Source organism: Myxine glutinosa, chromosome 5 (genome assembly GCF_964187855.1).
Source record: "Myxine glutinosa chromosome 5, kmMyxGlut1.1, whole genome shotgun sequence".
In the NCBI taxonomy this organism is placed as follows: domain Eukaryota; kingdom Metazoa; phylum Chordata; class Myxini; order Myxiniformes; family Myxinidae; genus Myxine; species Myxine glutinosa.
This window is the reverse complement of record NC_136265.1, coordinates 112,482,855-112,509,285: the sequence shown is the minus strand read 5'-3', so window position 1 is coordinate 112,509,285 and position 26,431 is coordinate 112,482,855. Positions and strand designations below refer to the sequence as shown.

The 26,431-nt window shown below is 47.4% G+C and overlaps 1 protein-coding gene across 3 annotated transcripts in view; it reads left to right on the top strand.

Moving 5' to 3' along the window:
• SLC12A9 (solute carrier family 12 member 9) overlaps positions 1–26,431 on the top strand; it is a 162,882-nt gene that overhangs the window by 85,636 nt on the left and 50,815 nt on the right. For 2 of the 3 annotated variants that reach the window (XM_068116578.2, XM_068116576.2), the window contains exons 9-10: positions 2,001–2,083; positions 6,512–6,636. The exons of the other annotated variant lie outside the window; for it this stretch is intronic. In XM_068116578.2, coding sequence (XP_067972679.2) covers positions 2,001–2,083; positions 6,512–6,636 — 208 coding nt within the window. The remainder of the gene's footprint in view (positions 1–2,000; positions 2,084–6,511; positions 6,637–26,431) is intronic. 3 annotated transcript variants of the gene reach the window in all.

The window sequence follows — 26,431 nt, the reverse complement described above, 5'->3', positions numbered from 1 at the left end:
TGGCACGGGAAGGGGGGGGGGGGGGGTGGGTGGGGAAGTTAGAAATTTGACAAAGTTGGTGACCTTTGGCCTATGTTGACCTTTTTACCCCAAAAAACTAGGCTTCTTGCTTATGGCCAACTCTGCCATTTGGTGAAGTTTCGTGAAGATTGGTTGAAAATTGTGACCTGTAGGCGACTGACATACAGGCAGACATACAGACAAAGACGGACGGACGTCCAGACAGACGGACGTCCAGACAGACGGACGTCCAGACAGACGGACGTCCAGACAGACAGACACACATCCAGACAGACAGACAGACACACGTCCAGACAGACAGACTGACACACGTCCAGACAGACTGACACACGTCCAGACAGACTGACACACGTCCAGACAGACTGACTGACACACGTCCAGACAGACAGACAGACACACGTCCAGACAGACAGACAGACACACGTCCAGACAGACAGACAGACACACGTCCAGACAGACTGACACACGTCCAGACAGACTGACACACGTCCAGACAGACAGACACACGTCCAGACAGACAGACACACGTTCAGACAGACAGACTGACACATGTCAAGACAGACAGACAGACACACGTCCAGACAGACAGACACACGTGCAGACAGACAGACAGACACACGTCCAGACAGACAGACAGACACACGTCCAGATAGACAGACACACGTCCAGACAGACAGACACACGTCCAGACAGACAGACACACGTCCAGACAGACAGACACACGTCCAGACAGACAGACACACGTCCAGACAGACAGACACACGTCCAGACAGACAGACACACGTCCAGACAGACAGGCACACGTCCAGACAGACAGGCACACGTCCAGACAGACGGACAGACATACAGACAGAATAATGCACAAGACCAACCAATATACTTGAAAAATCTTTCTGTTTCCGCAAGTAACAAGCCGTCGTGAAGAGCACGATACTTGCAAAATCCAACCGCTCTCCCCCTCTCCCCAAAAAACGTTGCCCTGGAGACTTGAAATTGTCCATTTCATTTAGACCAAAATTGACTATCTTAATCAAAGCTCGGGTCAATTGGATAAAAATTGATTATTTTTTCAAAGAAAATTGATTTTAGAAGTTTGACCTCGAGTTAACTTTGACCTTTTGACCTCAAGTACCTGGTTTTCCAATTCAGTGACTCGATGTGCAAATCCTGTTCAACTTTCAAGTCAATCAGATGAAAATTGACGATTTTAGAAACTTGACCTTAAGATGACCTTTGACCTCAAAATCAATAGGCTTCTCATTTGTGACTACCTCCACAACTTGGTAAAGTTTCATAACGGTCGGTTTAGAATTGTGACCTGCAGGTGATTGACGAGTTTCTCGCACATCGAGTCATTGAATTGGGAAACCAACTATTTTCTTTCCTTTTTGCTTTGCCGTCCTTTTCCTCTGTCCTTTTAAGACCCTTTCTACACCCTTTCTACACTTTTGACCTCTTTGGACTCAAGACCCTGTAGACCCCAGAGGGCAGAGACCCATTATATACTTCATACTCTTTATAACCCGAACACCCTTTAGGAATCCTAAGATCCTTTGGGAACCATAAGACCCTCTCAGACCACCAAGACCCACTTTATCACCGAATGCAGCCCAACTTCGACCACCCTCTATCAGGAGACAAGCATTTATTCCATTTGGGACATTCATTACCATTCATTACCTCCACAACTGAAGGTGTATGGAGGTTGTGTTTTCACCCCTGTCTGGCTGTCTCTGGCTGTCTCTGTCTGTGTGTTTGTTTGTTTGTCTGTGAGCAGGGTAGCAATCCCGCTTTTTATAAGTTTTATTATTTTCCTATCTTGGAATTCTCACCATTTTCTAACCCTTTGTGTGTGATTGCCACTGGCCATTTCCAAATCATTTCCAAATCAAATCATTTCCTTCCCGGATGTACTCAATTGTACTGGCTTCCCAGGCAGGAGTTTGTTTGGACAACATACTTTGATGTCTCCCTCTCAGGTCACATCCTTTCTCCGTTGACGATGACGAGTCGATCGGGTAACCCTTGGGTTGCCGTTTTATTCACCTGGTTCCTGGTGCAGGTAATGTGTTGGCCAATCCGACTCCCAGCCCCTCCCCACCCTGGTTGGACTCCCAGCCCCTCCTATCCCCGGACCGACTCCCACGCCTCCCCCGGTCCGAAACCACCCCTCTTCGGTCCGACACCACTCCTCCCCCGGTCTGACTCCCAACCTTCCCGGTCTGTCTCCCAACCTTCCCGGTCTGTCTCCCAACCTTCCCGGTCTGTCTCCCAACCTTCCCGGTCTGTCTCCCAACCTTCCCGGTCTGTCTCCCAACCTTCCCGGTCTGTCTCCCAACCTTCCCGGTCTGTCTCCCAACCTTCCCGGTCTGTCTCCCAACCTTCCCGGTCTGTCTCCCAACCTTCCCGGTCTGACTCCCAACCTTCCCGGTCTGACTCCCAACCTTCCCGGTCTGTCTCCCAACCTTCCCGGTCTGTCTCCCAACCTTCCCGGTCTGACTCCCAACCTTCCCGGTCTGACTCCCAACCTTCCCGGTCTGACTCCCAACCTTCCCGGTCTGACTCCCAACCTTCCCGGTCTGACTCCCAACCTTCCCGGTCTGACTCCCAACCTTCCCGGTCCGACTCCCAACCTTCCCGGTCCGACTCCCAACCTTCCCGGTCCGACTCCCAACCTTCCCGGTCCGACTCCCAACCTTCCCGGTCCGACTCCCAACCTTCCCGGTCCGACTCCCAACCTTCCCGGTCCGACTCCCAACCTTCCCGGTCCGACTCCCAACCTTCCCGGTCCGACTCCCAACCTTCCCGGTCCGACTCCCAACCTTCCCGGTCCGACTCCCAACCTTCCCGGTCCGACTCCCAACCTTCCCGGTCCGACTCCCAACCTTCCCGGTCCGACTCCCAACCTTCCCGGTCCGACTCCCAACCTTCCCGGTCCGACTCCCAACCTTCCCGGTCCGACTCCCAACCTTCCCGGTCCGACTCCCAACCTTCCCGGTCCGACTCCCAACCTTCCCGGTCCGACTCCCAACCTTCCCGGTCCGACTCCCAACCTTCCCGGTCCGACTCCCCACCTTCCCGGTCCGACTCCCCACCTTCCCGGTCCGACTCCCAACCTTCCCGGTCCGACTCCCAACCTTCCCGGTCCGACTCCCAACCTTCCCGGTCCGACTCCCAACCTTCCCGGTCCGACTCCCAACCTTCCCGGTCCGACTCCCAACCTTCCCGGTCCGACTCCCAACCTTCCCGGTCCGACTCCCAACCTTCCCGGTCCGACTCCAAACCTTCCCGGTCCGACTCCCAACCTTCCCGGTCCGACTCCCAACCTTCCCGGTCCGACTCCCAACCTTCCCGGTCCGACTCCCAACCTTCCCGGTCCGACTCCCAACCTTCCCGGTCCGACTCCCAACCTTCCCGGTCCGACTCCCAACCTTCCCGGTCCGACTCCCAACCTTCCCGGTCCGACTCCCAACCTTCCCGGTCCGACTCCCAACCTTCCCGGTCCGACTCCCAACCTTCCCGGTCCGACTCCCAACCTTCCCGGTCCGACTCCCAACCTTCCCGGTCCGACTCCCAACCTTCCCGGTCCGACTCCCAACCTTCCCGGTCCGACTCCCAACCTTCCCGGTCCGACTCCCAACCTTCCCGGTCCGACTCCCAACCTTCCCGGTCCGACTCCCAACCTTCCCGGTCCGACTCCCAACCTTCCCGGTCCGACTCCCAACCTTCCCGGTCCGACTCCCAACCTTCCCGGTCCGACTCCCAACCTTCCCGGTCCGACTCCCAACCTTCCCGGTCCGACTCCCAACCTTCCCGGTCCGACTCCCAACCTTCCCGGTCCGACTCCCAACCTTCCCGGTCCGACTCCCAACCTTCCCGGTCCGACTCCCAACCTTCCCGGTCCGACTCCCAACCTTCCCGGTCCGACTCCCAACCTTCCCGGTCCGACTCCCAACCTTCCCGGTCCGACTCCCAACCTTCCCGGTCCGACTCCCAACCTTCCCGGTCCGACTCCCAACCTTCCCGGTCCGACTCCCAACCTTCCCGGTCCGACTCCCAACCTTCCCGGTCCGACTCCCAACCTTCCCGGTCCGACTCCCAACCTTCCCGGTCCGACTCCCAACCTTCCCGGTCCGACTCCCAACCTTCCCGGTCCGACTCCCAACCTTCCCGGTCCGACTCCCAACCTTCCCGGTCCGACTCCCAACCTTCCCGGTCCGACTCCCAACCTTCCCGGTACGACTCCCAACCTTCCCGGTACGACTCCCAACCTTCCCGGTACGACTCCCAACCTTCCCGGTACGACCCCCAACCTTCCCGGTACGACTCGCAACCCTCCCGGTACGACTCGCAACCCTCCCGGTACGACTCGCAACCCTCCCGGTCCGACTCGCAACCCTCCCGGTCCGACTCGCAACCCTCCCGGTCCGACTCGCAACCCTCCCGGTCCGACTCGCAACCCTCCCGGTCCGACTCCCAACCCTCCCGGTCCGACTCCCAACCCTCCCGGTCCGACTCCCAACCCTCCCGGTCCGACTCCCAACCCTCCCGGTCCGACTCCCAACCCTCCCGGTCCGACTCCCAACCCTCCCGGTCCGACTCCCAACCCTCCCGGTCCGACTCCCAACCCTCCCGGTCCGACTCCCAACCCTCCCGGTCCGACTCCCAACCTTCCCGGTCCGACTCCCAACCTTCCCGGTCCGACTCCCAACCTTCCCGGTCCGACTCCCAACCTTCCCGGTCCGACTCCCAACCTTCCCGGTCCGACTCCCAACCTTCCCGGTCCGACTCCCAACCTTCCCGGTCCGACTCCCAACCTTCCCGGTCCGACTCCCAACCTTCCCGGTCCGACTCCCAACCTTCCCGGTCCGACTCCCAACCTTCCCGGTCCGACTCCCAACCTTCCCGGTCTGACTCCCAAACTTCCCGGTCTGACTCCCAACCTTCCCGGTCTGACTCCCAACCTTCCCGGTCTGACTCCCAACCTTCCCGGTCTGACTCCCAACCTTCCCGGTCTGACTCCCAACCTTCCCGGTCTGACTCCCAACCTTCCCGGTCTGACTCCCAACCTTCCCGGTCTGACTCCCAACCTTCCCGGTCTGACTCCCAACCTTCCCGGTCTGACTCCCAACCTTCCCGGTCTGACTCCCAACCTTCCCGGTCTGACTCCCAACCTTCCCGGTCTGACTCCCAACCTTCCCGGTCTGACTCCCAACCTTCCCGGTCTGACTCCCAACCTTCCCGGTCTGACTCCCAACCTTCCCGGTCTGACTCCCAACCTTCCCGGTCTGACTCCCAACCTTCCCGGTCTGACTCCCAACCTTCCCGGTCTGACTCCCAACCTTCCCGGTCTGACTCCCAACCTTCCCGGTCTGACTCCCAACCTTCCCGGTCTGACTCCCAACCTTCCCGGTCTGACTCCCAACCTTCCCGGTCTGACTCCCAACCTTCCCGGTCTGACTCCCAACCTTCCCGGTCTGACTCCCAACCTTCCCGGTCTGACTCCCAACCTTCCCGGTCTGACTCCCAACCTTCCCGGTCTGACTCCCAACCTTCCCGGTCTGACTCCCAACCTTCCCGGTCTGACTCCCAACCTTCCCGGTCTGACTCCCAACCTTCCCGGTCTGACTCCCAACCTTCCCGGTCTGACTCCCAACCTTCCCGGTCTGACTCCCAACCTTCCCGGTCTGACTCCCAACCTTCCCGGTCCGACTCCCAACCTTCCCGGTCCGACTCCCAACCTTCCCGGTCCGACTCCCAACCTTCCCGGTCCGCCTCCCAACCTTCCCGGTCCGACTCCCAACCTTCCCGGTCCGCCTCCCAACCTTCCCGGTCCGACTCCCAACCTTCCCGGTCCGACTCCCAACCTTCCCGGTCCGACTCCCACCCTTCCCGGTCCGACTCCCACCCTTCCCGGTCCGACTCCCACCCTTCCCGGTCCGACTCCCACCCTTCCCGGTCCGACTCCCACCCTTCCCGGTCCGACTCCCACCCTTCCCGGTCCGACTCCCACCCTTCCCGGTCCGACTCCCACCCTTCCCGGTCCGACTCCCACCCTTCCCGGTCCGACTCCCACCCTTCCCGGTCCGACTCCCACCCTTCCCTGGTTTCCCCGGTCTGACTCCAACCTCCACCGGTTCTAACCCCGCTCCCACCCCTCCCCCCCCCCCCACCCCACTTTGCACCCACTGGTCTGACTCCCTCCTCCCCCCCTTGCTCGTTCACAATATGACTGCCTTCCCCAACCCCCGATTCCACAGTGAGCAAAAGTCGTGCCGTGTCATGTCAGGGTGTTTTTTTTTGTTGTTGTTTTCTTCTTCTCATGATCCACAATGGATTACAAACAAGGTACAAATGTGAATCAAATCATAGTGGTAAACCAGGTTTGGTGGAACTTTGTGTCTATTTGCTTATTAATTATTTTAATGTACTTATTTATTTCATTCAATATGTTTTGGTCTGTAACCTCTGCATGGCATTTGTGTGGCAGTGTATTTCGTTTTCAGGGAAACTGAACAGCATAGCAGGAATTGTTACGACATGTTTTCTACTCACATATGCTTCTGTCAACCTGGCCTGCCTAGCCATGGAATGGGCTTCTGCTCCTAACTTCCGGTACAATTTAAAACTTATGCGATTTGAGTATAAAGGGTTGATAAAGGGACCTCGTGGATGATGCAACCCAGTGACGTATGCATGGTGCCTTCAGAAAGTATTCACACCCCTTGACCTTTTCATATTTTGTTATTACAGCCTGAATTTAAAATGGATTTTAATTGAGATTTTTTTATCACTGATCTACACATAATACTCCATAATGTCAAACTGAAATTTTCATTTTAGAAATCTTTACAAAATAATTAAAAATGAAAAGCTGAAATGTCTCGAGTCAATAAGTATTCAACCCCTTTGCTATGACACTCCAAATTGAGCTCAGGTGCATCCAATTTCCTTTGATCATCCTTGAGATATCTCTACAAATTGATTGAAGTCCACCTGTGGCCGATTGGACATGATTTCGAAAGAAACACCTTTCTATATAAGGTGCCACAGTTGACAGTTCATGTCAGCGCAGAAACTCTACCAGGAAGTATAAGGAACTGTCCGTAGAACTCAGAGATAGATTTGTGAGGAGGCAAAGATCTGGGGAAGGGTTTAAACCAATTTCTAGTGTTGAAAGTTCCCAAGAACACAGTGAGCTCCATCATGAGGAAATGGAAAGAATATGGAACGACCCAGACTCTTCCTAGAACTGGGCGTCCGACCAAACTGAGCAACCGGGAAAGAAAAACCTTGGTCATAGAGGTGACCAGTAACCCAATGGCCACTCTGACAGAACTAGAGTTGTTTGGCTGAGACAGGAGAACCTGCCAGAAGGACAACACTCTCTGCAGAACTTCACAAATCCAGGCTTTCGAGGAGAGTGACAGATGGAAGCCACTCCTAAGAAAAAAGGCACATGACAGCACACCTCGAGTTTGCAAAAAGGCACATGAAAGACTTTGAGAGTACGAGGAAAAATATTCAGTGATGTGAAGAGATGAAAATTGAACTCTTTGGATTGAATGCAAAGCTCTACGTCTGGCGGAAACCAAGCACAACTCATCACCCATCCAACACCACACCGTCAAGCATGGTGGCAGCATCATGTTATGGGGATGCTTTTCAGCAGCAGGGACAGGGAGACTTGTAAGGATAGAGGGAACAATGAATGGAGCCAAATATAGGCCTGCCGATGATTTCAGAGTGCAAAAGGAGAAAGTTTATCCTCAAGATTTCTATTTCAGAGTGCAAAAGACCTCAGACTGTGATGAAGATTTACTTTCCAACAGGACAATGACCCCAAGCATACAGCCAAAGGATCACTGGAATGGGTTCAGACCAATAACTTGAAAGTCCTTGAGTGGCCCAGCCATAGTCCAGACTTTAATCCCATTGAGAATCTGTGGAAAGACTTGAAGATTGCTGTTCACCGACGCTCCACATCCAACTTGACAGAGCTTGAGAAAATCTGCGGGAAGAATGGGAGAAAATCCCCAAATCCAGATTTGCAAAGCTGATACAGACATACCCAAGAAGACTCGTAGCTGTAATCGCTACCAACGGTGCTTCCACGAACTATTGACTCAGGTGGTGGGTGATTCGTGCGCATCCACCCGGCTGCTGGTTGCATCATTTTTCTGTGGGCGCATCTGCGACTGATACAATGCCTCTCTATAACCAGTTATCTGGTACTCATTTTGCTGACCTCGGAAGGATGACAGGCTGAGTCTACCCCACCTGCTGTTCTACGGGATTTGAATTCAGGCCCTAATGTTCTCAAGCCGGCACCCTAACCACTAGGGCCTAGGCCAACACCAGGTATATTGACTCAGGTGGTTGAATACTTAGGTAAATTAGATATTTCTTTATTTCGTTTTAAAATTCTAAAACGTTTTCACTTTGACGTTATTGGATTTTATGTGCTGATCAGTGACAGAATATCAATTTAATCCATTTGAAATTCAGGCTGTAACAACAAAATGTGAAAAAAGTCAAGGGCTGTGAATACTTTAGGAAGGCCCTGTAAAGAGAGTCTGGCAAACTCGATTATGTTGTTGTAATATGCACCATTTTGTTACCCAACAAGCCGCCATTGCTATGCAATCGTAGCTATAAAGACACTAATTCCGAACTGATTTTTGACCCAGCTGATACATGGATTGGAGTGAAATCTGGGAGTAGGATCAGATACAGTCACGTGAAAAAGTAAGCACACCCCATGTAAAGTTTTGACTTTTTCAACATATTTCAACATACAGCTATTTGATCTTCATTTCAACAATATTGATAGATGAAGGTGATATAATTAGAGGCTGCACAAATTTGATCTACATTGGAGGTGTGCCAGGAGGAAACCTTTGCTGTCCAGAAAGAACATCAGGGCAAGACTAAAGTTTGCCAATGAACACCTAGGCAAAGACCAGCACTTCTGGAACAATGTGCTCTGGACAGATGAGTCAAAGGTAGAGCTATTTGGCCACAGTACCAGAAGACATGTTTGGCGAAAACCAAAGACGGCATTTGACCACAAGAACCTGATACCAAATGTAAAGCATGGTGGTGGAAATATTATGGTTTGGGGCAGCTTTGCTGCATCAGGGCCTGGGCAGCTCACCATCATAGAATCCACAATGAATTCTTCATTGTACCAGAGGGTGCTTGAGGATAGTGTGAGGCCATCTGTCGGAGAGTTGAAGCTCAACCGAAGGTGGACCTTGCAACATGACAATGACCCTAAACATACCAGTAAATCCACCAAGGAATGGCTGAAAAGAAAGAAATGGAGGGTTCTGGAATGGCCAAGTCAAAGCCCGGATCTAAATCCCATTGAGATGTTGTGGGGGGGATTTGAAACGAGCTGTGCATGCTGTGCAACTATTTTTTGTTGAATAAATTATTGCAAAGTCAATTTATCATTGTTTTTTGTTCAATTAGATCACCTTTATCTATAGATACTGTTTAAATGAAGATCAAATATTGATATGTCCACATATGTTAAAAATTTTAAAAAACATTTAATGGGGTGTACTTACTTCTTCCACATGCGAAATTTGCATTTATGTTTATTTAAATTATACAATGGACTACAAAATGTAAATGTTCCATGATATTTGTTATATTATATCACCTTTATCTATCAATATTGTTGAAATGAAGATCAAATAGCTGTATGTTGAAATATGTTGAAAAAGTCAAAACTTTACATGGGGTGTACTTACTTTTTCACGTGACTGTATGTTCAAGGGCATTTGTGGTTCTGTCTGTGTCTGTCTGTCTGTCTGTCTGTCTGTTTGTTTGTCACCGGCCTACAGGTCACAATTCGAAACCGATCGTCACGAAACTTCACCAAGTTGTATAGGTCGTCCCAATTGAGAAGCGTATTGTTTTTGAGGTCAAAAGGTCAAAAGGTCAACATAGGGTAAAGGTCACCAACTTTGCCAAATTCCTAAAATCCTCAATTTTCATCCGATTGACTTGAAATTTGAAGAGGACTTGCATATCTGGTCACTGAATTCAACCACCAAGTATTTTTGAGGTCAACATCGGCCAAAAGGTCAACATCGGCCAAAAGGTCAACATCGGCCAAAAGGTCAACATAGGCCAAAAGGTCAACATAGTCCAAAAGGTCAAAATAGGCCAAAAGGTCAACATAGGCCAAAAGGTCAACACAGGCCAAAAGGTCAACATAGGCCAAAAAGTTAACATCGGCCAAAAGGTCAACATAGGCCAAATTTCTAAAATCCTCAAGTTTCATCCAATTGACTTGAAATTTGAAGATGACTTGCATATCTGATCACTGAATTCAACCACAAATTATATTTTAGGTGAACATAGGCCAAAAGGTCAACATAGGCCGAATTTCTAAAATCACCAATTTTCATTTGATTGACTTGAAATTCTAAGAGGATTTACATATATGGTCACTGAATTCAACCACCAACTATTTTTGAGGTCAACATGGGCCAAAAGGTCAACATAGGCCAAGTTTTTAAAATCCTCAATTTTCATCCGATTGACTTGAAAATTGAACAGCATTTGCACATTGAGTCACTAAATAGGGAAACTAAATATTTTTGAGGTCAAAAGGTCAAAGGTCAACTCAAGGTCAACCTTACAAAATCATCATTTTTCATCTGAAAAATAGTCACTTTTCTTCCTGTTGACCCGAGCTTTGATCAAGATTGTCAATTTTAATGTTGATGAAATGGACAATTTACTGTATCAATGGAATTTTTTTTTCTTAGGGGTGGTGGGCAGATTTTGTAAGTATCATTTTCCGCATGATGTCTTCTTGTTTGTTTGTTTGTTTTTTGTTTGTTTGTTTTTGTTTGTTTGTTTGTGTTTGTTTTTTGTGTTTGTTTTTTGTGTGTTTGTTTGTTTTTGTTTGTTTGTGTGTGTTTTTTTGTTTGTTTTTTTGTTTTTTTGTTTTGTGTGTGTGTGTGTGTGTGTGTTTGTTTTTGTTTGTTTTTTTGTTTTTGTTTTTGTGTGTTTTTGTTTTTGTGTGTGTTTTTGTTTGTGTGTTTTTTTTTTTGGGGTTTTTTGTTTGTTTTTGTTTTTGTGTGTGTGTTTGTTTGCTTGTTTTGGTGTTTGTTTTTTTTGTTTTTGTTTTTTTGTGTTTGTTTGTTTTTCTGTTTGTTTGTTTTTTCTGTGTTTTTTTCTGTGTTTTGTGTGTGTGTGTGTGTGTTTGTTTGTTTGTGTGTGTGTTTGGCTGTTTTTTTGGGGGTTTTTTGTTTTTTTTCTGTGTTTGTTTGTTTTTGTTTGTGTATGTGTTTTTTTGTTTTTTTGTGTTTGTTGTTTTTTTGTTTTTTTTGTGTGTTTGTTTGTGTGTGTGTGTGTGTGTGTGTGTGTGTGTGTGTGTGTGTGTGTGTGTGTGTGTGTGTGTGTGTGTGTGTGTGTGTGTGTGTGTGTGTGTGTGTGTGTGTATGTATGTGTGTGCTGTCTATTTTATTTTGAAAAGTGTTTTCTATGCAACTGCTTGTCCCATTGATGCAAAACTTTAAACATAGGAGGGACTTCCCATGGATAATATTTTATTGCTTACTCTGATGCCATAGGTCACTGATATGACAGCCATATTGGATTAAAGGGAAAAATTTGGACATCATTTTCTGTGAAACCGTTCAACGAAAAAAAATTGAAACTTGACATTCGTCGGCAACTTCCCATGGGGTATATAGGGTGATAACAATGATGTCATTGGTGAAGTGGTATTCCAGCCATAATTGGTTGAATTTAAATATTTATCTGAAAAATCTGCAACATCATATATCTGATCTCTGACCAGATGTGAGGGAAGAATTAAATTTGACGTTCACAACCCTTGCCATGAAACAATGTGACATAATAGGGTGCATGAATGATGCAGGTATATGGGCCATAATAGTAGCGTGCTCGGTTCACGATGGTATTTTTGTTCAGAATGAACATGCAATGCAAAACTATGTGTGCTACGAGCGCATCCAATTTACACCTCACTGACGGCATTCCATTGGACCCTGAGGTCTCTAAGGATCTCCAGAGGCCTCATAAGGGTCTAGGAAAAGGGACAACCCTTCAAACCCACAAACTACTCGACCCAGTCTCAATATCAGGACAATTTTGATTGGAATGGTGAGCACGCCAAATTTACACTTCACTTGTGGTGTTCCGTCGGACCTTGAGGTCTCTCAGGGTCTTCAAATGATCCACGAAGGTCTATAAAATCCTCTGTCTGCTCTGAAGTATCGTAAGGGCGGCAGAATCTTTAGGAGTGGGAGGAAAGGGGATTGAGGGTTGCCATACATGGATACATGATGAATCGTGCCACATGTATTTGATTTCATATGCGAATGTGTATTCCTTTTTCTACTTTTTTCGACATATTTTTCTTTATTCATTCTAGGAGTCGGGGCAACCAGTCGGGGCTAGGGGCTAGGGGTCGGGGTTAGGGGTCGGGGCTTGGGTTCGGGGCTTGGGTTCGGGGCTTGGGGTCGGGGCTTGGGGTCGGGGCTTGGATTCAGGGCTAAGAGTCGGGGATCTTTGTTCCTTTCACATTTCTTTCTACTTTTTCATATTTCTCTTCATTCTAATTCTTGCTTCTTCTTTATTTCTCTTTCTTTATCTCTCTGTCTTCGGAGAAGTGAATTCTTGCAGAATTTTTTTTTCTGGAAAGTTTACTTGGCTGCACCTGGATAGGTTTGAGGGTAGAGGAGTAGTGGCTGAAACCCAAATCCTATCCAGGTTCCTCCTGATGACTCAATCTTTGCTCCATACCTTTCTTTTTTTTTGCTTCCTTCTGATGACTCCAATGCAGTATTTAGTTTTCTGTTTCATTTACTGTAAGCAGCTGCGTCTTTCAGAATGACACTTGATATCATTGTCATCTCATGAACTCGAATATCCTGTGCTCGAACTCGAACACTGATATTGCCAAATGGTGAAATGTATGTATTTACAGTGCATTCAGAAAGTATTCAGAACCCTTCACTTTTTCACATTTTGTAATGTTGCAGCCTTATGCTGATATCGTTTAAATTCATTTTTTCCCTCATCAATCTACACTCAATACCCCATAATGACAAAGAGAAAACAGGATTTTAGAAAGTTTTGCAAATTTATTAAAAAGAAAAAACTGAAATATCACATTTACATAAGTATTCAGACCCTTTGCTATGGCACTTGAAATTTAGCTCAGGTGCATCCCATTTATCTTGATCAACTTTGAGATGTTTCTACACCTTGATTGGAGTCCACCTGTGGTAAATTCAATTGATTGGACATGATTTGGAAAGACACACACCTGTCTCTTTAAGGTCTCACAGCTGACAATGCATATCAGAGCAAAAACCAAGCCATGAGGTCGAAGGGAACTGCCTGCAGAGCTCAGAGACAGGATTGTGTCGGGCCACAGATCTGGGGAAGCCTACAAAAAAAAAATCTCTGCTGCATTGAAGGTTCCCAGGAGCACAGTGGCCTCCATAATTATTAAATGGAAGAAGTTTGGAACAACCAGGACTCTTCCTAGAGTTGGCCGGCCGGCCAAACTGAGCAATCGGGGGAGAAGGGCCTTGGTAAGAGAGGTGACCAATAACCCGATGGTCACTCTGGCTGAGCTCCAGGGATCCTGTGTGGAGAATGGGAGAAACTTCTAGAAGGACAACCATCACTGCAACACTCCACTGATCTGGGCTTTATGGCAGAGTGGCCAGACGGAAGCCTCTCCTCAGTGAAAGACACATGAAAGCCCACTTGGAGTTTGCAAAAAAAGCACCTAAAGGACTCTCAGACTGTGAGAAACAGGATTCTGTGGGCTTTCATGTGTAAATGTGATGTAAATGTGATATATCGAGGTTCGCACAGTCCTGGAATGTCCTTGAAAGTCCTGGAAAAATGGAAATGTTTTCCCAGTACTGGAAAGTCCTGGAAAAACTGCAAATGTCCTTGAAAGTCCTGGAAAAAATTGATTATTCTTGTCCCGAAAAAGTATTATGGCTGTCGGCCGCTCCGACGTGTCGGCCTTTCGCCGTGTGCAATTTATCAAATGTAAATAGGTCAGTCCATTCATAAAATCATTTGTAGTAAAATCGTAGTAAAGCATTGGACCAATCAAAATTTAGAGGTCATATCAAGATCTTTGTGAGTGGCTGCATACTTCGCTATGACGTCGGAAACTAATTATACATATTCACGGAAATGTCCGATCTACCCGGAAGTTAATTTCATATGCGCAATTGCGCACTGCGCGTGGCGTGTTTGAACAGCGAAAAAAATGCCAAGGCTTTGTCATTTTAATCTGGCGTGGCTCAACCAACCCTATTATCGGGATTGGTTGGAGAAAGAGTCGATTCATAGAGCTCGGTGCAGTCTGTGTGAGAAAAGCTTTGATATCGGAAACATGGGTGAAAGTGCGATGAAGAGCCACTCGAAAGGTGCAAAGCACAAACGCTTGCTGCAAGAAAAGGAATCGAATCAACGGTCGGGTCGAACTTGCACATTAGAGTATTTTGGAAGGCCAACTACCGCTCAAAGGACAGGTATTTATCACTGCTTTTTCTCCCATTTGTACTCCTCGGCCGTTTTATAGCACTCTATTATTATTCGGTTGACTCTGTGATGGGATCAGCTAGCGCATTTGCAGCATTTCATTGGTTCAATTCAATTAAAGTTTCCAGATGCCCTTAACAAAACCCACCACGTGGACGTAAATAGAGCTACTCGATTTTGTTTATCTACATTTTGCTGCAGGTTTAAAGGGAAAACATGTTGTCTTGCTCATAAAGTTGTCAATAAACCAACTGTATTTATTATATGAATAAAATGACAAACTACAGCAAATTGCCATTGGCGATTGAGTAAAGGGCAACAGAAACATTAGACTGTTAGATGTGGGCTCCTGTGGCCTACACATCTGTCATGGAGCTTTCCAAACTGGAGTTCAGAAGTCTGAGATGGGCATAGCCATCCTTTTATGGGCTCTCTACACCCTATTCTGAGACTCGCCTGCCAGACGGGAAGATTACATAGAAGTTACAGATGGAGCAAAGGTCCCTTTGAAATTATGTAAGACCAGGTGGCTGGACAACGCCCCATGTGCTTCAAGGGCAATTGAAATATGGGAAAGCATCTGTAAATACGTGGATAAAGTAGAAAAGAAAGCCATCACCAAACCAGACAACCAGTCCTTCTCAAATGTCCAGAAAGTTGTCCACGAACCATTGACACTGGCCAGACTCAAGTTCTTTCTCGCGGTCGCCCAAGAAATCACACCATTCCTGACCATGTATCAAAGTGATCAACCACTGCTGCCCTACATCACCCATGATCTACTGAATCTAATCCAAGGGTTGCTTGAAAGATTTGTCGACCATAAGGTGACGGACGCTTTAACAGTGGCCAAGTTAGCTTCATTCGATGTTAGGGATCAGAAAAACTTCATTGATATTTCGAAGCTGGACATCGGATTGGCTGCAAGCAAGGCTTTAAAAGAAAGTTGTCGGACGAAGAAGGTATCTGACCGAGCTGTTCTAGAATTCCGGATTGAGTGTCGAACCCTGTTGATTGAACTTGTCGGAAAACTTATCGAAAAATGCCTGATCAAGTACCCGCTTGCGAGAAGCTTGGCTTGTCTCGACCCAAGGCATTTTGAACAGAAGGATGTAGCAGTCAAGTTAATGAGGAGAGCCTTGGGATTATTGGCGGATGCCCACTGGATAACCCCTGAAACTGGTGATGATGCCCTTTGCCAGTATTCAAGATACTTGGATGATGCATCCCTAAGACATAAACATTTTGATCGCAAAGAAACTCGATTGGACACTCTTTGGCATGAAGACATTTCGAGGAAGGTGGAGTTCAGAAAACTGTGGGATGCTGTTAGCCTGTTGCTGCTCCTGTCCCATGGCCAGGCTACTGTAGAACGTGGTTTCTCAATCAACAAAGAGGTGGAGGTTGAAAACCTGAAAGAAGACTCTGTCATCGCGCAGAGAGTCATATGACCATTTACATGCTGTTGGGGGTGTTCAGAATGTTGAATTAGACAAAAAAACTTCTGTTGTCTGCTACTGCAGCTCGAAGGAGATACCAAGACCATCTCGACGAGCAGAAGCGCTCAAAGGAACTACAGCCAGCCATCGCCAGGAAACGTAAAATGGAAGAGGAAGTGGCAGAAATTAAAATTCAGCAAAAGAGACTTAAAACAGACATAGATTCCCTGCAGAAATCTGCAGATGACTTTTCATTGAGGGCAGAGAAGGAGCATGATTTTACACACATTCGCAAAGCGAACAGCTTACGCGAGTCGGCCAAACGCAAGGAAGTTGACTTAAAATTAGTTGAAGAGCAACTGGTCGAGAAGGCCAGGCAGTTGAAAAGCATGTAAATGTGAATACCCTGGGACATATGCTTGTAAATGTACATAACTGTAAATAAACTTGTGCCTAAAAGTGACAACTAATCTGCATCGGACAACAACAGGTACACATTACAAGATAATGTCAACAACTTGTCATTTCATAATAAAGTTTATTATATTGTGAAAAATGCACTTTGTTTTTGTGAAAAAAATAAAATATTGTCCTGGAAAATAGTATTTTTTGTCCTGGAAAAGTCCTGGAAAAGTCCTTGATTTTTTGCATTCTTTGGCTGTATGAACCTTGTTAAAATAATATATATATCTATATCTATATTATAATAGGCTACGGTGATTCTGTTGGACGTCTGTCCGGGGGTGTGGCTTACTCGGTTTGCAGAGTAGCTCCACCCACTCCTCCTTCTCGAATAGCTTTGAGGCCTGTTTAGTTAGGCCCGTGCTGTCTTTCTCTCTCACACAGGTTTATTTCAATTCTAATTCGATATATCATTTCATTTTTCGCAGTCGCTAACATAGTTTTAGACTCGGTTGAAAAAAAACGGGAAGAAAATCCGATCCGATCCTTCGGATCTTGAGTCTCTCTCACGCCTTTATCTCCAATCTAACTCACCATCTGATTTCATTTTTATTGATGGTTTTAGACCATCGGATGGAAAACGCAGAGATGTATTTTTAAAAATACACCATATCACTGCCCAACACCGCCAACAAGTATCATACACCGCCCAACATGACACAGACGGCAACATGTCGACATTATCGCTTTTTCTTTAAACCGAGTGAACCGAGCCGAACCGAATAAACCGAGTGAATTCACCGAGCGAATTTCATCCAATTCCACCGAGTTTCATGAAATTACCGAGAGATATTTCTTCGTTTTTATTTTATTAGTTACCAGCAGAAGTACCCAGCGTTGCCGGGCGGGGGAGGGGGAAGGGCACTTACAATTTAAACATGTATATACATGTGGAATGTGGGATATATACATGTGGGACATGTGTACGTGTGTGTGTGTGTGTGTGTGCATGTGTGTGTGTGTGCATGTATGTGTGTGTGCATGTATGTGTGTGTGTGTGCGTGCATGTATGTATGTGTGTGTATGTGTATGTAGGCTAACCCCCGCTCTAGCAGGGAAAATGGCCTTAAAATGCATGTTGTTGTGTGTGTGTGTGTGTGTGTGTGTGTGTGTGTGTGTGTGTGTGTGTGTGTGTGTGTGTGTGTGTGTGTGTGTGTGTGTGTGTGTGTGTGTGTGTGTGTGTGTGTGTGTAGATGTATATATGTGTATAATGTGCATATGTGTGGATACGTGTGTGTGTGTGTGTGTGTGTGTGTGTGTAAACATGGGCCGGTGTGTGTGTAAAGTGTGAGGAGGTATTGGAGAGGAAAATGCAGAGATATATATTTTAAAATCGCGCCATGATTATAAACGAAAATACACCGCCTAAAATAACAGTCGACATATATTTTAAATTCGTCACACACATCCATGCCCGTGGGATTCCCACGGGTGACCCCGCTAGTATATATATATATATATATCTGTGCAGTGTCTGTCTTGTCTTGTGTTGTCACTGAACTACTCCCTCAAACTTTTGTGACATCGTTCCAAACTTCTGGTATGCACATATCTCTCCAGTCGGTATATCCTAAGGGTATGATTTTTGAAAAATTTTCCAATGTTCTTTTTTTTTTTCTTAATTTTTTCAGGAAATGTTTTTTTTTTCAACTTCAATTGTTTATAAAAGGTAATATCACGTATATTACAAATACAGTTGTGCATTATGATTGTTTGAATTATGATTGGTGTAAAGTGTAAACCATGACAAAACAGCAACTCGGGTACAGTCATTTATCTATACTAGGGCATGCCCGTACTATATATATATCTAAAATTATATCCCCTCTATTTACATGAAATGGTTTGGTCCAAAGCGAACGGCTTGCGAGTACGGTGACAATCCCCCCCCCCCCCCCCCCTCTATTTACATGAAATGGTTTGGTCCAAAGCGAACGGCTTGCGAGTACGGTGACAATCCCCCCCCCCCCCTCTATTTACATGAAATGGTTTGGTCCAAAGCGAACGGCTTGCGGAGTTTGGTAAAGAAATCGCCATAGCGTGCACAAACGCACAGGAAAGCGAAAGAATCGCAAATTAGTTTTAATTAGTTTTAAAACATAGTTTAACGCCAACATAGCGGCAACATAGTTTGCCAACGTGAAATAAATGAATACGCTCTCAAATGTGCCGTCCGAGGCAGAGTCTGTTCGCCACGTTCGGCACACGTGATAGCTCGCTGCTCTCTGATTGGTTGAATCGTTTTTTGGACATAGCTCGGTAACTACTTCTCCGATTAATTTCAAACCTTGAAAAGGCACATCCTCGGGTCCCCAGCAATATACCTGGCAAGTTTCAAGTATATCGGACCGGTAGTTGTCGAGAAACAGCGGTCACAGACAAACACACAGACACACAGACACACAGACATTCACACAGAGATTACTGGAATTATAGATAGATATCTACACATCTGGGCAGTGTCTGTGTTGTCACTTAACGACTCCCTCAAACTTTTGTTTCTGTGGTTGTGAAGTGTTTTTAATAACGTGGTGGTGGTTTTGAATCACGTGGTGGTGAGGTATTTTGAATTATGTGGTGGTGAGATCTTTTTAAATGAGGGGGTGGTGAGGTGTTTTTAAATCACGTGGTGGTGAGGTATTTATAATTACGTGGTGGGGAGGTATTTATAATTACGTGGTGGTGAGGTGTTTTTAATTATGTGGTGGTGAGGTGTTTTTAATTATGTGGTGGTGAGGTGTTTTGAATTACGTGGTGGTGAGGTGTTTTGAATTACGTGGTGGTGAGGTGTTTTGAATTATGTTGTGGTGAATGAATGAATGAATGAATGAATGATCGTTTTAAGGCCATTTTCCCCGCTAGAGCGGGGGTTAGCCTTGCGGGCCCCATGACAATCATGGTTCCCTGTTTGAGGCAATGTTTTTTTTATGGCCGGATGCCGTTCCTGACGCCATGTTATCTCCGCCGATCGCACCGCACGCCCTGGTGAGATGTTTTGAATTACGTGGTGGTGAGGTGTTTTTAAATGACGTGGTGGTGAGGTGTTTTTAAATGGCATGGTGGTGAGGTGTTTTGAATTACGTGGTGGTGAGGTGTTTTGAATTACGTGGTGGTGAGGTGTTTTTAAATGACGTGGTGGTGAGATGTTTTTAATTTCGTGGCTGTGATGTGTTTTTAATTTCCTGTTTCGTGGCTGTGAGGTGTTTTTAATTTCGTATTTTGTGGCTGAGGTGTTTTTAATTTCGTGTTTTGTGGCTGTGAGGTGTTTTTAATTTCGTGTTTTGTGGCTGTGAGGTGTTTTTAATTTCGTGTTTCGTGGCTGTGAGGTGTTTTTAATTTCATGTTTCATGGCTGTAAGGTGTTTTTAATTTCGTGTTTCGTGGCTGAGGTGTTTTTAATTTCGTGGCTGTGTGGTGTTTTCAATTTCGTGGTGGTGAGGTGTTTTGAATTGTGTGGAGGTGTAATCGTCCCAAACTTCCAGTCCGGGACGGAGGTGACGCTTTGGTCTCGGACTTCGGTCCACAGGAGATCGGGACATCGCTCGTCACGCTGTTATGTCGTTGATTATATATATATTGTTACGGATCTCTACGTCGGCCTTTCCCCCTTAAGAAGGGGGGATTAATCCCCATGTCTGCGACTGACCGACGTGAGTCCTGGGGCTCCCAACGCTCCTTCCGGTCGGGAGCACCCAGGGTATTTGGTCTACAAAAAGTCCCAAGGACCTGAGTGCCACTCCTGACCGTGAAGCAAGGGAGGGACTCCCGCTCGAACCCCGGTTTTAGATGTTATAATTGCCGAGCGGTGTTAGCAACCCGACGTTCGAGCCATTAGCAGAGACTAACCCGATCCTGAACGTTGGCCAAATCGTGCCACAGGTATTCAATGTGGAAACCTCAAAGACGAACGGATGTGAAGAAGAAGAAGAAGAAGAAGAAGGCAAAAGGTAGGAAATACGAATATGATTTATTACTACTATTTACAAGTATCAAAGGAACCAAGGAAGAATAAGAAAATAAAGACAGAAAGAGGGACGGACCAGAAGGACACAGTGCAACGCTAGCTTACCTATGGCAGTCTTACTTACAACCCCAGGACAGAACAAACAAAACAAACTCACGTACACAAGAAGGATGGAATGGCAGGGATGAAGGACTAGAAGAAGGTTCCCGGCAGATGGTAGGCGTCGAGGTCCAGCTTCAAGCGCGTGCTCCGATCCATGCTTTGGGGTCGAGGCGAAAACCTGGCAAACACAGCTCTGCTTCGGGCTGGCAGCGAGGAGCCGGCAGCTCCACGTATACGGTTTCACACCGGCAGCTGCCTCACGCGTCCTCCGCCTCCTGCGCTCGACCTCACTGCTCCTCCTCCACTGAACTGAACAACTCCACTCAACTCTCTCCCGGTGGACTGCCGACTCTCTGACGCATCTGAACTCATCTGCCGCATCTCTCTGAAAATGCTTGCGCGGGCGCTTTTATAACACGCTATTTTTATCACGCCCGTGATGGTATCTCTCCAGCCCTGGTTGGCTGGTGAGGGCTCGCTGGCTCCACCCTTTTGATGACGATGGGTGGGCAACGCCTGTGATTTGGCTCCTCCCTCTTCTTCTCCGAGATTACCTCGTGGCTAATGGAGTCTTGCGGCGATGGAAAACCACTCGCACCGCTGGGATGAAAACGAAAGGGGACCTAGCTTATTTGACTTCGGTGCAATGGAGTATCAATTAATGGAAGACACAGCCTTAATCTAATACACATAATAAGGAGATAACTACTGAACAAGGAGGAAATCTATGATTGGCTACGTGTGGTATATGGAATAACTAACGGGAACGACCTTTGACCTTTATACACAACAAATGGAGGAAGGAGGGTGATATTTTACAACAACACAAAAAAAAAAAACACAATTCTCAAATCCATAACAATATATATATATATATATATATATATATATATATATATATATATATATATATATATGTATATATCTCTATGTATAAAGGAGGAGTGTGTGTGTGTGTGTGTGTGTGTGTGTGTGTGTGTGTGTGTGTGTGTGTGTGTGTGTGTGTGTGTGTGTGTGTGTGTGTGTGTGTGTGTGTGTGTGTGTGTGTGTATATGTGTGTATATGTGTGTGTGTGTGTGTATATGTGTGTCTGTCTGGATGTCGCTTATAACTCAAGAACTACACATCAGAGAAAAGTTTTAGACACAGATTCGGAATCAGCATAAAATCCTGGTGGTTATAAGCTACGTTTTATTTTAACTAGGGCATGCCCGTACTATATCTATATCTAAAATTATATCCCCCCCCTCTATTTACATGAAATGGTTTGGTCCAAAGCGAACGGCTTGCGAGTGGTGACAATCCCCCCCCTCTATTTACATGCAATGGTTTGGTCCAAAGCGAACGGCTTCCGGAGTTTGGTAAAGAAATCGCCATCGCGTGCACAAACGCGCAGGAAAGCGAATGAATCGCAAATTCGTTTTTATTAGTTGTAAAACATAGTTTAACGCCAACATAGTTTGCAAACGTGAAATAAATGAATACGCTGTCAAATGTGCCGTCCGAGGCAGAGTGTGTCCGCCACGTTCGGCACACGCGATAGTTCGCTGCTCTCTGATTGGTTGAATCGTTTTTTGGACATAGCTCGGTAAGTAATTGTCCGATTAATATGAAACCTTGAAAAGGCACATCCTCGGGTCCCCAGCAATATACCTGGCAAGTTAAAAGTATATCGGACCCGTGGTTGTCGAGAAACAGCGGTCACAGACAAACAAACAAACGTACAGACGTACAGACAGACAGACAGAGATTACTGGAATTATAGATAGATATCAATGGTTTAAAAAAAACCGCGCCACCTGCAATTCCATGGTGGTTTGTGGCGGCGATAGACGTTTGGGGTGTATTGCAATGGTTTGTCGGGTTTGGCTGTGGGTCCAGAATAGCTCCCATTTCCTCATGTTCTTCCACTTTTATTTTGAATCTTCTGTTACAACGCCTTCCTTATGTACCTTATATCCCCCCGACGAGGCCTCTACATAATTTCATGCGGCAGAATTTCGTACATTTTGAGTGAAAGAAGCGAGACAAAGTTGTAGGAGGAAGAAGAGGCGCGGCCACTGTGGAGGGCCTCGATCGTGAGTGGAAATGGCGGGAATTGCATTTGTATCGCAAAGTAAAGGATCTGCATTCATTTCTGAACTTGCATTGGTGGATAGTTATACATCTGCATTATTTTTCATTAAAAAACTTTATGTTGAACTTGAAGGCTCCAAGCACGGACTATATATATAGCCCTCATTGAGGTAAAAATAAAAGTAAAAATCCTGCTATCGCTTGCCAAGCTAGCCGTTCCCCCCCCCCTCCCCTCCCCCCTCCCCTCTCCTCCCCCTCCCTCCTCCACTCCCTCCTCTTCTCCCCTCTCCTCCTCTTCTCCCCTCCGCTCCTCTTCTCCCCTCCCCCGCTCTTCTCCCCTCCCCCCCTCTTCTCCCCTCCCCACCCTCTCCTCCCCTCCCCCCCTTTTACCCTCCCCTCCCCTCCCCCCCGTTCCCCTCCCCCCGTTCCCCTCCCCTCCCCCCCGTTCCCCTCCCCTCCCCCCGTTCCCCTCCCCTCCCCCCCGTTCCCCTCCCCTCCCCCCCCGTTCCCCTCCCCTCCCCCCCCGTTCCCCACCCCTCCCCCCCCCCGTTCCCCTCCACTCCCCCCCCGTTCCCCTCCCCTCCCCCCCGTTCCCCTCCCCTCCCCTTCCTCCTCCCCCCCTTCCCCCGCCCGGCAATGCCGGGTACTTCCCATGGCCAGCTGTACGTGGGCTGCTCGAGGGTTGGAAAACCAAGCAATCTTTGTCTTGGCACCAAGTAAGAAAACCAGAAATGTTGCACACCAAGAGGTTTTGAGAAATTGAAAATTGACAAAACGTCATGTAGGAAATGTACTGTGATATTGCTCTAAAATATACATGTTCTTTTCATCATATATTTGTATTATTCTTATTCAACCCGGGCAAAGCCCCCCCTCCCCCCTCCCATTCCCCTCCCCCTCCCCCCTCCCTCCCCCTCCCCCACTCTCCCCCTCCCTCCCCCTCCCCCCTCCCCCCTTCCCCTCCACTCCCCCCTCCCCTCCCCCTCCCCCCTCACTCCCCCTCCCCCTCCCATCACCCCTCCCCCTCACCCACCCTCCCCCCTCCCCTCCCCCCTCCCCCTCCCCTCCACTCCCCCCCTCCCCTCCCCCTCCCCTCCCCCCTCCCCTCCCCCCTCCCCCCTCCCCTCTCCCCTCACCTCCCCTCACCCCTCCCCCTCCCCCCTCCCCCTCCCCTCCCCCCTCCCCCTCCCCTCTCCTCCTCCCCCCCTCACCCTTCCCCCTCCCCCCTCCCCCTACCCCCTCCCCCCTCCCCTCTCCTCCTCCCTCCTCTCCTCTCCTCCCCCTCCCTCCTCTTCTCCCCTCCCCACCCTCTCCTCCCCTCCCCCCCCCCCCGTTCCTCTGCCCTTCCCTTCCTCCTCCCCTCCCTTCCCCCGCCCGGCAATGCCGGGTACTTCCCATGGCCAGCTGTACGTGGGCTGCTCGAAGGTTGGAAAACCAAGCAATCTTTATGTCTTGGCACCAAGTAAGAAAACCAGAAATGTTGTATACCAAGAGGTTTTGAGAAATTGAAAATTGACAAAACGTCATGTAGGAAATGTTCTGTGATATTGCTCTAAAATATACATGTTCTTTTCATCATATATTTGTATTATTCTTATTCAACCCGGGCGAAGCCGGGTACCTCAGCTAGTATATATATATATATATATATATATATATATATATATATATATATATATATATATATATATATATATATATATATATATATATATATATATATATATATATATATATTATATATACATACATACATACATACATACATACATACATACATACATATATATATATATATTATATATACATACATACATACATACATACATACATACATACATACATACATATACATATACACATATATTGTTACGGTTTTTAGAACCTTCACTTTGTAAAATAATAATTCTTGTAAATATCCCCCTTTGTAAAGGTTGCACCCTAGTTAGGCCATGTAGGACACCATAGATTCTTTTTTAGTTATTTCATTAGTCTGTGTTTCAGGTAAGGATCTGTTTCCAATAGTTGAATCTGCGTTGTATTAATCAAATAACCTAGGCCCCTTCAATTATCCCCAATCTCTCTCTCTCTCTCTCTCCAAAGTGCCAGTAGCCGTATTGCAGCGTCGCTCCCTTTTGGTTTGTTCCTGCCCGCCGCCATTACGCACGCGGTCAGAGTGGGAGAAAAAGGGAGGAGCCGCCAGGAACACAGGCGTGGCCCCATCAACGTGTCACGAGGGGAGGTACTGATGAACCCTCGCGGCCAATCCGGGCCGAGGCGTGTTCACCGGTGGGTGGAGCAAAGCGGACGTGTCTTAATATGCAAAGCTTGCAATAAAAGCGGGAGCGCAAAGCCCTTTCACGGAGAGAGACAGGCGAGAGAGAGAGAGGATTCGGGAGATGAACGAGAGAGCAGATGCGGGGGAGATCGGCAGATGCGAGAGAACAGCGCAGAGGCGGCGAACATAAGAACATTGCGCAGAGGATCGTTTGGGACGATCGTTGTCAATACGAACTGCCGTGGTTTTGAAAGCGTTCAGAACGGCTGTACGCATGCGCATTCCAGCCCCTCGCGTTTGTGAGGTCCGGTCGCGCGTTAAGCTGCCAGCCGTTCTTCGCCCGCAGACCCGGAGCCTGGACCACCCCATCGCCTGGAACCATCTGCCTGGACCTTCCTCCCCTACCAGCGACCAATCCGTGTGAGTCTGTTTGTATTGTCATGGGCGTGTTATATAAGAGTGTCTAAGGTTTCCCTATGTCCTTTTGTTTCCTCTTCTTGTATATTCCCTTCTTTCGTTTCCTCTTTTAGATAGTAATAAATCATATTTGTTCTTCCTTTACCCTTCTCATTCTTTGCTTCCTCTCATCCGGTCGCTTTAGTCTTTTCCCAATTGAATACCTGTGGCACGATTAGAACCGCTCAGAATCGGGTTAGTTTTATTGCTAACGGCTCGAGCCTCGGATTGCTAAACCGCTCGGCAATCTTCCATCTTGTCCGTGGATTGAGCAGAAGTATCGTCCTGCTTTGCGGAGAGGTTGGCGAAGGTATCTGGGACTCCATTGACCAGTCACCCTGGTCAACCTCAACCCCGCAAAGGCGCGCGATATCTTCTCGGACTTGGACGGCCAGTGAAATAGACGAGGGGATTAAACCCCCCTCGGTAAGGGGAGCGCCGTAATCGAGATCCGCAACAATTGGTGTCGGGGAGTGGGATTTGGAGCCCGAACCAAATTTTAAACCATCGGAAAAAAAAGTGGAAATTAGGAATTGCACATCCCACGTCGTTATAATCCAGTAAACTGCTACGTTCCCTCTACAAGTACATGTCGCTACTTAAATCTACAGTATTTATGGTCATTTTTCTAAATCCGTATACATTATAACCTAACCCTCCCGGGCTAGTTTTCACAGCCATACCCCATAAAACTATAGCTCCTTTGCCCACAATTGCACAAAATGTGTGATAACACAAGAAATAGTGGAAATTAGGAATGGAGAGACGGCAGAGAGAGGAATTAAATCGGAGATAGAAATGGAATGCATACAAAGTCTGAATTCAGATCCTGATGCCGTACTTGCTAATCCTTATAAAGATTTGCAGGTGCGTGTGGAGAGGAGGATCCCAAAGGTGAGTTAGGTGGTATATGGTGTAAAAAGATTTTGCGGGAGATTGTTTGGCGCGAAAAGAATTTTCACGCGCTTGGGATCCCAGCGTACCGCGGGCGTTTGTGGGAGGTCCGTGGTGCGCTGTGTGAGAGAAAATGGCGCGCGTGTGAGGAAAAGGTGTGTGAAGGTGAACGGCG